This window comes from Eriocheir sinensis, chromosome 20 (assembly GCF_024679095.1).
Source record: "Eriocheir sinensis breed Jianghai 21 chromosome 20, ASM2467909v1, whole genome shotgun sequence".
NCBI lineage: Eukaryota > Metazoa > Arthropoda > Malacostraca > Decapoda > Varunidae > Eriocheir > Eriocheir sinensis.
In genome coordinates this window covers 9,623,173-9,638,762 of record NC_066528.1, presented here as the reverse complement: position 1 = coordinate 9,638,762, position 15,590 = coordinate 9,623,173, and the positions used below count along the sequence as shown (strand labels likewise).

At 39.8% G+C, this 15,590-nt stretch overlaps 2 protein-coding genes across 4 annotated transcripts in view; one reads left to right on the top strand and one right to left on the bottom strand.

Annotated features, from left to right (window-relative positions):
* Positions 1 to 7,250, top strand: part of LOC127001164 (E3 ubiquitin-protein ligase HERC2-like) — a gene marked incomplete at its 5' end in the record, with an annotated part of 186,835 nt that extends 179,585 nt beyond the window's left edge. For both annotated transcript variants that reach the window (XM_050865379.1, XM_050865378.1), the window contains 1 exon segment: positions 6,879 to 7,250. In XM_050865379.1, the coding sequence (XP_050721336.1) occupies positions 6,879 to 7,070 (192 nt within the window).
* A 231-nt stretch (positions 7,251 to 7,481) lies between these two features.
* LOC127001165 (ER degradation-enhancing alpha-mannosidase-like protein 1) overlaps positions 7,482 to 15,590 on the bottom strand; it is a 30,996-nt gene continuing 22,887 nt past the window's right edge. For both annotated transcript variants that reach the window (XR_007754833.1, XM_050865380.1), the window contains exon 10: positions 7,482 to 14,904. Coding sequence is in view for 1 of the 2 variants with exons in the window: in XM_050865380.1 (XP_050721337.1) it covers positions 14,812 to 14,904 (93 nt within the window). In the remaining variant the exon portion in view is untranslated. The remainder of the gene's footprint in view (positions 14,905 to 15,590) is intronic.

Here is a 15,590-nt window from a genome sequence, read left to right as displayed (position 1 = left end):
AGGTGTCCAGATGTATTGGATATCTGAATTCAAAGACCTAATGTGAATGCAGGTGTCGGACTTGTGTCGTTCGCAGATGCAGAAATGTCAGACACATCCTTGCAGATGTAAATATTTTTAATTTTTATGTTTTTGTCTAATCCACTTGGTTTATACAACATTCCATGCATAAAAAAATCATGTAAATCAAATACTGCATAAATTTAATTAATATTCCCACAAGGAATAATGGTAATTGAATTAATGCTGTCACATAGCCCAAGGCATTTAAAAAAAATACAATAATAAAGATATAAAGTTAATTAAACATTTAACAAGTAAAAGGATACAAAAAGCATGAAGCTTTAACCCTTAAACGACGGGTATTGTTTTCACCGAACGGTCCCTGGGTACGGGAAAAATGGCTGCTATATTTTTTTCTAATTTTTTATTTATTTATTCACATTGTATGAAGCTTCTTAACTCACTGAACACAGTGGTGAAATTCAAAATGCAATACGTTGTGTAATGGTCATGATAGTAGGTGTGGAAGGTAGCCAGGGTGTGAGCTGCCGCCATGAAACACTGCTCCGGGCAGCATGGGACAGGCCTCTGCCAAGGACATACAACATGTCAACACAGGCTGGCCACGGTGGCGGCAAATTTTCCTCCCTCTCACAACTGAATGTCAACAATATGAATTTTTCTTTACACTGAAATAATTTAGACATCTACTTAACTCACTCACTTTCAGTCCTCCTCAGAGCTGGCTGTTTCAGTTGGGACAAAATTCACCATACATACGTAGCCGTCTCACCCTGCACTGTTGTGATGGAAGCGCTTGCTGGGCTAGAGTTCAGTACAGATAGTGAAGTAACATCATCACTCTCTAAATCACTCTCACTACTGCTGTCACTGCTCACAATGTATTCATCATTGTTATCATTGTACAGTCAAACCTCGGTTTACAAGTTTAATTCATTCTGGAATGTTGCTTGCACACCAAAATACTCTTAAACCAAAACGAATTTACCCATTAAAATTAATGTAAATCCCATTAATGCGTCCCATAACTCCAAAATATATATAAAAATCATTTTAAATGTTATTTTTTACAGAATTAAAGTTATTTTACTAATAGCGATGATAAATAATATGAAACACAAATCAATGTGTTACGGTTGTTATGGAGACTCCCGCAACCACTAGCTATGCTCGAGGGGTAGGCTTCGCCCCAGGGTTTAGCAGCCGCAGCTTCCCTATTCTCAAGGCACCAGAACTACGTTCGACCATCAATGTGAAGCTAACTTGACGTATCGTCCGAGGTGGAGGGTGAACGGGAGTCAGTCATATCCTGGAATGCATACAAGATTCCGAGGCTTACCCCCCATTCCTGTTGCGAGCATAGTATCCACCGTTGCTGTTTTCTTCTTTGCAGCACCATCCCTTTTAACCACCTTTCTGGGAGATATTGCTAAACCACAAAGAACTCACACTGTAGTGCTGAAAACATGACATGAGTGCACTGATGCTATTTCTATGAGTTTACATCACAGACTGAGACTAGAGCCGTCATCTGGCGGTCAAGAATTACCTAGACCGAGCAAGAATAAACCCCAAATCTTGCTAAATTCTTGCGTTTCTTGTTCTGGTGTGTCAGATTTTAAAGAATTCCCACAATTCTTGGCAAGAATCGGGGGTCCTGCGCAAGCTGGGGCTGGGTACGGCCACTGTTTTGCTGGCCACACCTACATAGGCCTATAGCGATGACCATATCCTGAGCTTCCGATGGGTAACCCTGCCAGGTGGGGGTGGACATAGAGTTCACGAGGTTACTGTTGTGTTACTGTTGCACCACAGACCATTTTAAAGCATCACTGTATGATAAGTAAAAACTTACCGGTATGAAAACATCGTCATTGTTAGAAACAAGAAATTGAAACGATGCCATTTGTCAATATTTTGTAGAGAAAAAGGACATTTTAAGAAACACGGTCGCATCCAATGACCCTAAGTAGCTACTGAAATACCCCTAATGAACTGTAGATCCCGTAACTGTGACAAAATTAACACGTGTTGTCCTTGATGAGTGACAAAGTGAGAAATAGTGTTGGTTCATCCAATCCTATGGACAAGATAGAGCACTCTTGCGGACTACGGGAGGGAAGTGAAAAATGGTCTCAAAAATGGGGGGTTGTTCAAGAAGGCCATATATTGCCAGATGGTGCCTTAACCCTTTTAATATGGTGATGCAGACGTCGGCATCACAGTATGGAAAGGGTTAAGAGGAAATGGAAGAGGATTAACCCTCTCCCACACCATAAGTTTCAATAAGTTTTCTTTTCCGCGCTCATTTCAAACATCGGGTCTCTCGCTGGTCGAGGCAGATTTTTTAGCGCGCCGAAATTTTTTGTTTCTCAGCTACTTTCTTCCCCCAGACCTGCATTTATCATTATACTTAATATATCAATGGCTTCCTTATTTGTTGCAGTTTTTCATGAATCAATAAAGAAATAATAATAGTAATTCATAGGACCATTTATGGACATGGAATAAAGTGCGCATACACAATTTTTCTACTTAGGTCATGTTCCCACCTCCATAACTTAAAACTTTGTGTGTCAACTTTTCAAGGTAGATGTATTTATAATAGCAGAATTTTATCAGGATTCTTATGGTTCCTTCAAATCTCCAATCGGACAATTAGCACCATGAAATATTTGCGGAAAAGTAAAAATGTTGAAAAAACTCCATCTTTCATTTGCTTACGTAATTCACAAAATATAATACACTACTGCCTGTAAAGAGAAAAGAATACAAATTACACCCAATCAAATCACTGCATTGCACTATATAACACTATTATCACTGTTATGTGGTGGGCAGCATGGGCGCGCACAAGCCCACAGCAGCGAGACGTGCAGATTGACTGCTAAGAGAGTGACCGGTAACTGTCTTTGTTTTCTCAACCGCGCTCAAATCTGTGGACGCGGAGAGTGTTGCCAATTAGTTCATTTCGGAGAGGGTGAGGAAACTTGCCCTCAAACAAAAAAATGACGCCATTGGAGTGAATATAACTATTTAAAAGGTGTCCCGGTGCACTTTTGCCCTAAAAAGTTTTACACACTATTGGCGTCTCAGTGTGCAAGAGGGTTAATCCTCTTCTAAACCTCTTGATCCTCTTCTAAACCTCTTGATCCTCTTCTAAACCTCTTAATCCTCATCTAAACCTCTTAATCCTCTTTCATTTCCTCTTAAGAGATTTAGAAGAGGATTAAGAGGTTTAGAAGAGGATTAACCCTTTCCATATGGTGACGCCGACGTCAGCATCACCGTACTGAAAGGGTTAAGGTTGCAAACTTGCCACCCTTTAATTCAAATACAGAATGCCATTTGTTCCGTATTTGCCTGTCTGAATGGTTAAGCAGATAAAATTCAGTGTTTCAAAAATGTAGTGAGCGCATTTTTCGGTGAACCACAAAACCAGTCTATAAAATTATGTTTGTCAAGGGTCGTCCTGAAATATGTGTAAAATACATGTCGTAAGGTCTATCCCCCTTTCCTCTTGCCTTCACCAGCAGCAGCTGTCAGTCATGGCTGGCCAGAGAAATTTGAGGGTTGCCATCCAAACCTTCAAATATGGATTCGTTCTGTATTGGAGGATGGGATGTTGCTTTCCGTATTTGATTTAGATCAAGGTGCCAGCCCTAAATGAGACTCTCTTCCCGTTGTTTTCTGCTCTGAGCGCATACGTTTTGCAGCGAAAAAAGGGAACCCACACTTACGTCTTCCACTTGTACAAAGAGACACGCCAGTCCTTGTCGAAAGACCAACTTGATCAGCTAGGCTGACATAAGCCAATAGTCAATCCATCAGCATCCTCCCCTCCCCTTCATGAGCCGTCACTTTGAGGACGTACGTGCTTGACCACGACGGCTTCCATATAGCCCGTGTCTCCACCCGGTAGATGGCGTAAAAAAAAAAAAAAAAAAATAATAAAAAAAAAAAAAAAAAGGGAATAAACAGGATAGTATGCTCGTAACCAAGTCACCATTTTTTGTGGTATTTTTTTTTTTGCTCGTAAACCAAAACACTCTTAAACTAAGGCACTTATAAACCGAGGTTTGACTGTACTCAGAATAATCTTCACATTATATCCTGTCCTTTCTTCGTGATGCGTCACTGTATTTCCTTGTGTTTTCTTATCTTAGGGTTTCAGGGCAACTCAGTGCAGACTAATGATCTTATTTAAAATCCACAAAGGTCAGATATGCTGGCAGACAATTCAGCAAGTCACAGAACCCAAATCTGTCTGTGCAGATGGCGCCGAGTTTGATTAAATAAACGATGGCCATCGTTTTAAGGGTTAATACTTTTCTTGACTATGACAGCATTATCAAATTTTGTGTGTAATGAGCTCTGCCAGAACTGCCTCTAATCTTTTATGGTAGTCAATTTGGTACCTCAGTAACCACGTACTAACTTCAAGTTGCTGTCTTGAATCTCCCTGATTTCTTCTCCTGTTGATGAACACATTGATTCACAGTATCCTTTGCTGGATCCTGGCTCACTGCAGTGCATACATTATTTAGTAAAAAATGGATACAATAGTTACAAGAAGCAGGCAGAATGCAACTGAGGGTGTGAAAGTAGCACCCTGCTACCTTGATATCCTCAGTCTAGCATTTTGCCTGCACCAAACATCAATTTATGCTTTTTGTACTATTATTCAAGAAAATGCATGTTTAATAGCAACCTAAAGGAGAAGCAAGTGATACTGTTTGAGACCATTTAGTTGAAGTAGCACCCCACAAGCCAAGTGGGTTATTAGAGGCTGTCTGCATCGGGCAGGTCATTGCACAACTACTCTTCATTGCCTCCACCATTTGGAAAAGGGTGACCTTAAGTTGCTAGCTTACCAACCAACAGCTGCTCTGCAGTCTTCTACATTCTCTCAGTATTTGAATTTCAAAAGTGGTATATTATTCTTCAAAAATAAAAAGCATCATAGATCTGACCAGCACCTCTGAACTAAAGTTCACTATGAATGCTAACACAAAGGAAAAAGCAATATGTTGTAAACAGTGGTGAAAGGGAAATGAGGAGGGTATGGCCTTGGCTTATGTGTGAGTGCCAATCATCTTGTTTGTCTGGGTCTTGGTGATAAATGAATGACTTGTGACAATATCTCTATTTTTTGCTAATTTTGGGATGCATTGCTGTCTTCAGGTAGGTTCCATTAGCCAGGTAGGTTTAGTTGGTTCATAAATGGATTAGCATGAGACTAGCTTTAGTTTATTTGCCAAGATGGTGAGGAAGATGTTAACACAAGAACAGGTGAGCACCAAGATGCAGACCATGCTTTAAGAATACACGAGCAAACAAGATGATCAGTGGCCGAAACAAAGCACCTTTTACCCATCTGATCCCTTCTCTTCTGCTTTTGTTTAAAGTGGTACAATGAGTTTTGCACATAATTGGGACTGTTGTATTCAGTGCAAAACTCAAATCTGCAAAACTGTAAGCTAACTGGGACCCAGAGTTCCCCTCCGTTGACCCACAGGCTGGAAGGGTCGAGGGAGTTGCTGCCCTCGGTGGCGCTAGAGCTGGGTTCTTCCAATTACCTTTTTGTTAATAACTTTTTGAAAATGTCTGAAATTATGACTAAACATCAGTGTACACAATAACAAACTATGAGAAAGGAAAAAAAATTTACCTAACAGGCTAGTGTACAGTGTTCATGGAGTAGGTGTGTGGAATGAATATCCAAGGCTGGTGGATGTGGTAACTTGACTCTATGCTTCCACACTATGGTAATGAGCTGGACTCATCCTGGCCAGTGGCTGCGGTAGTGGTGACCTCCTGTGCATAGCCATTGGGGATGTTGTTGGGCGACTTGAGCTTGCACTGGCCAGGCTTGTTGACCTTGCCCTTGCCCGAGGGGGGAACTGGCAGTGGGCGTTGTTGGGGTAAACAGACACTGGTAGCAGCTTAGGTGGTGGAGGAAGGCAGCAGCAGCAGCAGCTTCATAACAATCTCATGCCACTGCAGACCCAGCTCCTTGAGCTTGTGGACCTAGCCGCCAACCACTCCAGGACTCGTCCTCTTATTTGGCACCGCTTCTGCCTGGAGGAGATAAATTTTTGGCGTGCAGTGGCACCTGTGGTGGCGGCTGCAGCAATTGGTGCATCCAGTGCCAGTGGCCAACTGCATCGACAGGAGGCAGGACTGCTGCTACAGGCCAAGTCGTCCATCAGGGCCATGGGGTGGTGATGGTGGTAGTCACCGTGGGGTGCAACGATGGCTGGCTGGCCGTAGCAGCCACCACCACTGGATTATAGCACACCTTTTTTGTGTCCTGTGGCAAGGGCTTGGCTGTGCTTCATATTGCGTGGGAGGCAGCAGCAGTAACTGCATCCTCGTAGCTGTTGAGGTCCAGCAGCTACCCTGCCGGGGAGGTGGTAAGGGGTAGCCTGTTGGCCACGGGGAACTGGGGGCCACCACGTGCTTGTGGTGCAGCGCCGGGTAATCCACGCATTGTAAGGCCACTGGGTGTCAGCATGATGAGCACCTTGTTCATTTTAGCAAGAAGTTCAGGTTTCATCTCATCATACTTCAGCTTCTTGAGTGTATGCCCCCATTGACTGAACATACATAGGTGTCACAACAGACAACTACACCAAATACCTGCAAAATACAATGCCATGAAACAAAGTGTTGCAACACTTTGTCCACCACCGTATACTTCACGCACATCTGACGGCCTCAGCCACATCTGCGGATCTTAAAATTCATACATCTAATACATATCTGATGCTAACATATCAAAATTTTGGCTCTTTTACAGTAAACCTTCAAGTAATCTCCACTGCAAATTATATATCTACCTCTTATTTCAGGCTGTGCTCCGTGAGAAGTTAAAATATGCAATCCACTTCTGCAAAAGCATTGATACTGATGATTATGCAAGAGTAGCCATGACTGGAGCTGGAGTGGAGGATAATGTCTCCTCAGAATCTGACACAGATGATTGGGACTCTATTGGTAGCGATGAACCAATGGCTGACTGTGTGTCTCTCTACTCAACATGATTTGTATAAACAAGCTCTGCTTCACGAAGTTGGACTAGGCATCACTTGAGCTTTATGTGGCACTTGCATTAATTTGTTCATATATATATATATATATATATATATATATATATATATATATATATATATATATATATATATATATATATATATATATATATATATATATATACATACATACATATATATACTATAACTGATACAATCCTTGTATTATAATTGCCAAGTTTTTATATATATATATATATATATATATATATATATATATATATATATATATATATATATATATATATATATATATATATATATATATATATATATATATATATATATATATATATATATATATATATATTTTCTGTTGACTCATTGTTGTTGTAATAGGCATACTTCATTAAACAACCACAATTACCTGGTAATTCCATTTTAATAAATCATTAATATTTTTATCTTTTATCTATGGTCTTTTGGACTTAACCATATTTTGCAGTATGAGATACTGTTTGTCCTTAAGTTTTTCATATCTAAATAAAAGTAAAATGCAGGTTGTGCAGCTCATTTCCAAGCAAACTCTAGATAGCAAGTTGTTCCTTGATTCTCCAGAACAGTAAAGAGGCTGGAAACCGCTATGCTCATCTAACAATTTCCCACTTAGAAGTGACTTAGTAACCACTAAGTCAGCTCTGTCAGCTTCTGGATATTAGTGAGGCACACTTTTGAAGACTTTGAAGCATCGTACTTCTCAACTCTCAGTCAGCACTTTTAAGTAAATCATGTACAGGCATGTAAATCAACCACCCTACTAATACTAGTTCAAAAATAATATAGTACATTATTATTCTACTTCTGTAGTTGATGTTCAACAATTTATTTTTAAACTTTTGCACTACTGCATAGATACTGTCTAGGGCCATATATCACTATTTTGCATAATGCTATTTAGTGTACAGGAGCCATCAAAATTAGTTACATTCATAAAAAATGGGCAGATGTAGCAATTTTGAAATAAAATCAACTTCTTTATGCTCTCCTGATTGTATCAATGTATCATGTTCAGAATTTGTCTGATTGCCTGAAGATATTTGTTTTAGCTCCATGCAACTTAAAGCTATTTTAGTAGGAAACTTGGCCAGGATCACTGCATCACTGACAAAAACAATGCCAGTGGCCTTGGTATTGCCAACAGGTGCCCTAAAATGACTTTGGTTCACAACTCTGCCTAAACCCAGTCCATACAAGTGATGGGGCAAGGACAAAGCCCTGCTTGCCTCACTCCCTTGTTCACAGGAAAGCAGCATGACAAGTGGCCAAATCTGGCAGAGATGCAAGATCCCAGAGTGGCTCAAGATGCACTGAATCAAACACTTTCTTGAAACTGACACAGGCTGCGAGCATCCCTTCTCAAAACTCGGGGGATGTATATGGTCTCAAGAAAATATGTACAGTAACAAGGAGAGTGATCACATAATAAAAGTAAAAATAAAGCTGCAATAAACAGCTATAGAATGTACATTGAGAATGTTTCAGCACAAACCAGACCTGTCAATCTACAAGATTTAGAAACCTTAATGAAAGAAGGATCTAAAAAGTTCATGAATAGATGGTCAAAAAGGAGAACAAAGCAAGAGACTTATACTATAGAGCCAGTATGGATTACACCCAGAAATAAAAATAAACTATGAACAAGATATATAATAAGCAACCATGTAGTACACAAAATACCAGAGAGAGAAAGACATTTTGAGTTGCACCAAACAAAAATGGTAAAATTTATGGTGAGGAATGAAATATCAAACCACAAAAGGAAAATAAGATGACATAAGTAATATGCAAAACATAACTATGAAGATATGGGACAACAATAATAATCCTACGCCCACTACCAGATTGCTCGACACGAGAGAGTACAACAGCAAGGTGTGTGGGGCTCCCGCTTGTAAAAAGGTACTGTTAACCTTTTTACAACTCTTGGTGAGAGCAAAGATTATATCTGTGAGTGCAGTGTGTGTAAGGAGGCAATGACCAACTGGAGACATGGAGTGGCATGTAAAAGGCATGACATGTACCATTAGGTGTGTGTGGGCCTGAAGACCACCAACAGGCTGCTGAATCATGAAAACTTTTTTGTGTGCCTGTTTATCAAATGCTTTGGAAAAAAAAAATGGGATAAGCAGAGAGGCACGCACAAAGGAAGATAATCATCATCATCATTTCATCAATGCATTACAACATTACAAATAGAAAGAGAAAACCAAGTGGAAACCAATGTGCAAACTGAAAAGGTAGAAGACCAAGTGGAGAGAAGCATGCAGACTGAAAAGGAAGAAGACTGAATATAGAGCGGTGTGCAAAATGCTGACTAAGAAGAAAGAAGACAAAGTATATAGCAGTGCGAAGACTGAAAAGGAAGATCAGTCCAAAACAATGAGAACAAGATCAGTAGGACCCAGATGAAAATGGTGCACAAGAAAGTCCTAATATGTATTATTGGGAAGTGAAGAGTGGTGAAGAGAACACAGGAGCAAACAGGACAGACTGAGCAGCATCCAGATATATTACATGAAGAAGAATGTTGAGGAAAGCACCAGGACATTTGAGAATGGATTGCTTGTGATTCAATACCATAGAAATGGCTTGGAAAAACTGACACCAAAGTGACAGTAAAAGCAGCTGTGGCAGCATTGATGGCAGCTAAAAAAAACACATCAGTGTAGCAGTGGATGGAGTCATACGATGAACAAGAAATGAGACCAGCATCAAAAGATCATGAAGATGAGAAACACGAGCATTCAAGAGGAAGTCCTGAAACTCAACATAAGAGTAGCTGAAGGAGAAGAAAGGGAATGTAAGTTTTATCATCATGGATGAAATCCTAAGGGAAGGAATGGCCTTCTGCACAGATGGAATCCACCTGAATGACAGGAAAACAAGAGGATGGAGAGACGACTGCACGAGTGTGTGAAGGCACAGACGTAGTGTTGGACGAGGCTTGACATGGCAGCTTAAAAAGAACAGAAGGGTAAGTAACTGCATGACAACTGGATGTGTTTATGTGAAAAAATGAGCTATTGGAATGTCTGAGGATGTATGCAAGGAAATGAAATTGAAACTAACTTGCAGTGTACAAATGGAAGGAAATGAGTATATGATGACTACAAAAGGGACACAAAAATCAATAGAAATTAGGAGGCATAGCCATGCTTCACAGAAAAAACGAGAGCCTTAAAGGGAGTGGCCGGTTCAGGCAACATTTATGTTATTAACCCGTAAAGGATGGCTGGCAGGAATTCCCAGTCAGTCAGAGAAAGACGGGGTGTGGGAATTCACGTCATCCACTGTCCCGTCAAGATTTGTACTTCCCAACATCATATCTCTGCCGTGCATCAACTGAGGGATTTCTAGTTTTTTCCATCATGTAGATGAAAGATTGGCGGTGTAAAAGCACTATGAACTATTGTTTTTCTGAAATTGCCACACAGGGCATTGCTGAAGATCACCTATTTAGCCAAAATTTATCAACACAGCACACGCCCTGCAAGCAGAAAATCGCCCTCTAGCCCATCCTTTATGGGTTAATAAATTCACCTCAACTATGTAACACACAAATGGGAACAGAAAACTATGACATTTGAAGGCTTGCAATTGAAAATTGGATAATAAATGCTGGAAGTCGAGCCAAGAATTAGGTTTTTCACTAATTTTCAACTGATTTTATAACCAACTTCCTCCAAGATTTTTAAAACTACATAGTGGTTGAGGTCTCCTTGGAAAGAACGGAAGTGTAGAATGAATTATCCAGAACAAAATGTTTTGTCTATTTAGGTTTTGAAGTTATGACAATGTTGATGACCGTATTTTTTGTACTCAAAGACCTATAACTTTAACCCCTTCAACACAAGGACGTGTATACTATGCCCTTTAGTGCCCCATACCATATCCGAGGACACGTATACTGCGTCCAGGCTCGCTTTAGCCAGCATACGAGTTATTTCTTCCCTGATATTGTACAATTGTTTTTAAGATGTAGGTCGGATATGATACGGTGTCTTATTTGATTCTCAATGTTATTATTGTGTAATAACATAAGTGTGTCTTGTGCACATTTGTACTTGACAGTAACAATCAATTCTAACAGAAAATAACAAAAATAATAAGAAAGAAATGGTGTATGTGTGTGGAGTTCCTCTTCCTTTAAGTTGCCAAGTGGCTGGCTATAGTGTGCATTGTCTCACCACCCCCTCGGGTCAGGGACGCGGCGTGAGCCTCATGCGGGAGCTCTGGCCTCCCCCTCACATCCATCTGGCTGTCTGTTCTTTTTTCTTTCTTATACCTCCTCCCTGCAGTGTGTGTGAATGTGTGTGTGTGTGAGAGAGAGGGGAGGCGAGGCGCCTCAACAAGTTTCAGCTTGCTCTTCCTCAATCCTTCCCTCCCTTTCTCGCCATCTAATCTATGTGTGTGTGTGTTAGAGAGAGAGAGAGAGAGAGAGAGAGAGAGATGCTTCTCTCCCTCTCTCCCTTCGTATCACTGAGGTGTCAATCTTTTGACCCCCCCCCTCTCTCTCTCTCTCTCTCTCTCTCTCTCACACACACACACACACACACACACATACGGCCTTTCAGCCTTTTACTCCATGAGATCTGTGCATTTTGCCAGTGAATCAGTGGGATATTTTCCATGATCTTACTTATGTCTGTGTCCTTCCCTTCCCTTTCCTCCACAAATCTATTTCTTCATCACAACTAATATAAGGAAATAAAATTCAGCAGACACGTCATCTACGAATAACGCAAATTTCTCTGTATAGTTATGTATACATCTCAAAATTATTAAATAATTTATGTTTCTTTATGTGCACCATTTAATTTTGCATGTTTTTTTATATATAATACATGATGATTATACTGAGTTTATGGCTGAAAACTTGTTATATGAAATTTGGTGTGCACGGCCAGTTCGGATACGGGGTGGGGCGCTGTTTTCACCCGGCCGTAGTGAAGGGGTTAAAAACTAAAACTGGTAGGAAATTTACTTTAGTTCATAATAGTCTACATTCCATGTTGTTTCAAATAAAACTTAAACCATTATTGTAGGTCTCATAGATTTTGAGTTTTGTAGCTCAACTTGAAAAGTTGCACTTCGAAAAAACTTGTTGAAAGTCTTAAGAGGTGATTTACAAACAAATGTAATGTGCAAAGTAAGCTGATTTTTAACAACTTAGTAAGTTTGCTGAGGAAATTTTGACTCGGGATATTTTTCAATACTTTTGGCACGCTGCTAGTTCAGTTCATGAATATGTTGAGATGATCAGATTTTTTACCTCATGAAGCAGTCACTCCTCTTAAAGTAGGAGAGACAGATGTGAGAAATAATGTTGTGAGTGAGGACATTATAGATGCTAAAGTGGACAAATGCATGAATGAATGTGGTAGGTCTGAAATGTTTAGTTGTGGTGTACATACAACTGAGAGTGGAAGATCACTAAGGGAGAACAATGGAAAGTATAGTATACTAAAGAAAAGTGAGAGCATAAAGGGAAAAGTAATTGTTACAAGAGATATGAATGCACATACTGGTATATAAGGTGAGCAAATGAAATGGAATGTTGAAATGCTTGTTAGCTTACAAGTGAAGTAGATATAAAAAAACTTGAATGAGATCTTGACAGAGGGACATGTGACCTGCATGTGAGTGTGTAGAACCAAAAACCTGCTATTTAGATTATGCATTAGTTAATGGAGGTAATCAGAGCAATACATAGTTTGTAACCACAGCATCATCAACAGACTACAGAAATATGTCTTCCATGGGGAACAAAATGGAGGCTTTTTAAGGTTTAGAAAATACTACAACAGTGTTGAACCAGTTAGGGAGGAAGCTCCTTTGTATTACCTATATGAATAAAGGCTTGAACACTCGTAATTGTGTACACCCCCCTTCCCCCCCGACATTCACACACACACACACACACCCGCCCACCCACCCACAGCACATAAATATAGTGGGAAACTCTAACTAGCAACATTAATTTACCTTCTATCCATTTTCCTTCATCCATGAAACAGGTACTGTAATATATCTTAATATAAAAATGTGAAATTACTATTACTTCAATAACCTATCAAAGAAATTATTCTTATTATCACATTTCTTATTTGAAGGCATTAAAGGTTCTAATAATTATGGCATAACAATTATTTACATCTCACTGTGAATGTCAATGAAGATGATGTAGTTTTGCATAGTTCATATATATACTGGTGTTTGTGTGTGTGTGTGTTTGTATATATATATATATATATATATATATATATATATATATATATATATATATATATATATATATATATATATATATATATATATATATATATATATATATATATATATATATATATATATCTATATATATATATATATATATATATATATATATATATATATATATATACACACACACACACACACACACCGTATTTCCCGCCATATAAGACACACCGGCGTATAAGACGCACCTATAATTTGGCAAGATATATTTAGATTTTTTTTTTAACTCCACATTTTCCCTGAACTTAATGTGTATGCTGTATTACATGTGGCCGCCTTACTTACAATAATTATGACTATGACACCGTGTGTTGCTTTGTGTCCTCTGTGTTCAAAGTGTTCCACTGTTGGTTGAAGAATTACAGTGCTCTTACCCCGAGCAGCTGTGACTTTGAAATGGTAAACAAAAGGGTTGGTTGGTGGATTCACTCACTGCACAGTGTGCAGGCGGTAGCTTTCGCCGAGCTACTGAGGGAACTAATCAAGCGGGAATGCTACGTTCGATGGGCAATCTTGGTCTTGATCTTGACTTTCAGGGACCGTATACCTACTTTCAAGTAGAAATAGATGTTGATTAATTTCTATCAATCATATTATGCTGTAACAGTTATTTTTGTAATGAAAAACAAAAATGCGTTTACAGTAAACATTTTAGTCATCCACGGATATCCGCTCTTTTGAACATATATCACAGAAAACGTTGGCTGACCGGGCCGCTGCACAGCAGAAATACTAGCTCCAGACTAATCCGCCCAAGTCCGCCCCATGATCACCGAACAGTCATGTCAGAAAACACCCTGCTCCACCAACATTGTTCTCGAGTAATAGCCGCTTTAACCATCACCACCGAGGTACCCAGCACACTGGCGACTGGTGCGCCGCGGCGGTGTTGTCTTGTGTGTTGTGTTTTGTGTTCACGCCGCGCCACGTGGGTGAGTCTTCTTGTGACCTGTGCAGTTTTATCGCTGCACGTTTCCTCCTCCTCTCTTCTGCTTGTTCACATTTTTCTATTGCATCACACTATTCATTATTTAAATCAATTAAAATTTGTACCTTAGGCATATACTGCACTGGGGTAACTTTTTAGGCATTTTCTGAGTGAAAAATAGTGCTCGCTACATGCCGCAAAATTTGGTATATTTCATTCTGGGGACATCTGGGAACTTGTGTCAAATGGAAGTGTTTTTGATTTTGGTTTCATATCAGTAGCAATAACCCCTCTGCCTACCAAAACCTAACCATCGGCGTATAAGACGCAGGGTGATTTTTTTAATCTTATTTTTCAAAAAAAAGTGCGTCTTATATGACGGGAAATACAGTATACATAAATAATCTTCTTTAAGGGAAACCTGACCCTAATGTAGGCTTATGAGGTCACACTACACAAGGCACAAGTGACTATTATCACTATCTATCATAACTCCACCCCGAGGGACACTGAAATTTGCTCCAAGTATTGGCTCTTCAGTGGCAGTCTGTGTATCCTCTCTTCATTGATGGCAGCACACTGGGGACAGAGGTAGATATATATTAGTAACACTGGGTGTATGTGGGTGTATTCACCAAGTTGTAGTATACAGGATTTGAGTTAATCTCACACCGACTTGTCTCCATATCTACCTTTAAGTCATGGATGTGCCTTGCCTGTACCCCCTCCCCATCTAGCTTCTTCTAACCATCAATACTTCTATATAGGAAACTAAACTTCTTACTGTTGTCTCTGCATCAGATCTTTTCAGAGTTTGTGCACGTATTACCATTTACATGAATGGAGTTATGACTGTAGAAAAAAACTATATACAGTAGAACTTCGCATCTGACGTTATTTTATCTTGCGATTTTGCATCTGGCGATAGGTTAGAAACTTTCCAAATCTCCTCATTTCACGAGATAGTATCACATCTAGTGATCGCTCTGTGTGCATCCTCGCTTGGCAGCGGCCATTTTTAATTGGTACCATTGTTTACACCACAGTGCCACCGTACACAGCCCACACCACAGCTGTCTGCCTCCTCCCCTCAGTCCCCTGACTAGGTTTTGTGCTGCATGCATGTTTTTCGTGTCTGGTGGTATAAGGCAGCTAGTGATGGTGACCTTGGGAGGTGCAGCTGATAGTGGCAGGGTAGTGGGCGATCGAGGACAGTGACGAAGAGGCTGCCACCCATTCATAGTTATTCTTCATTCCATAACCCA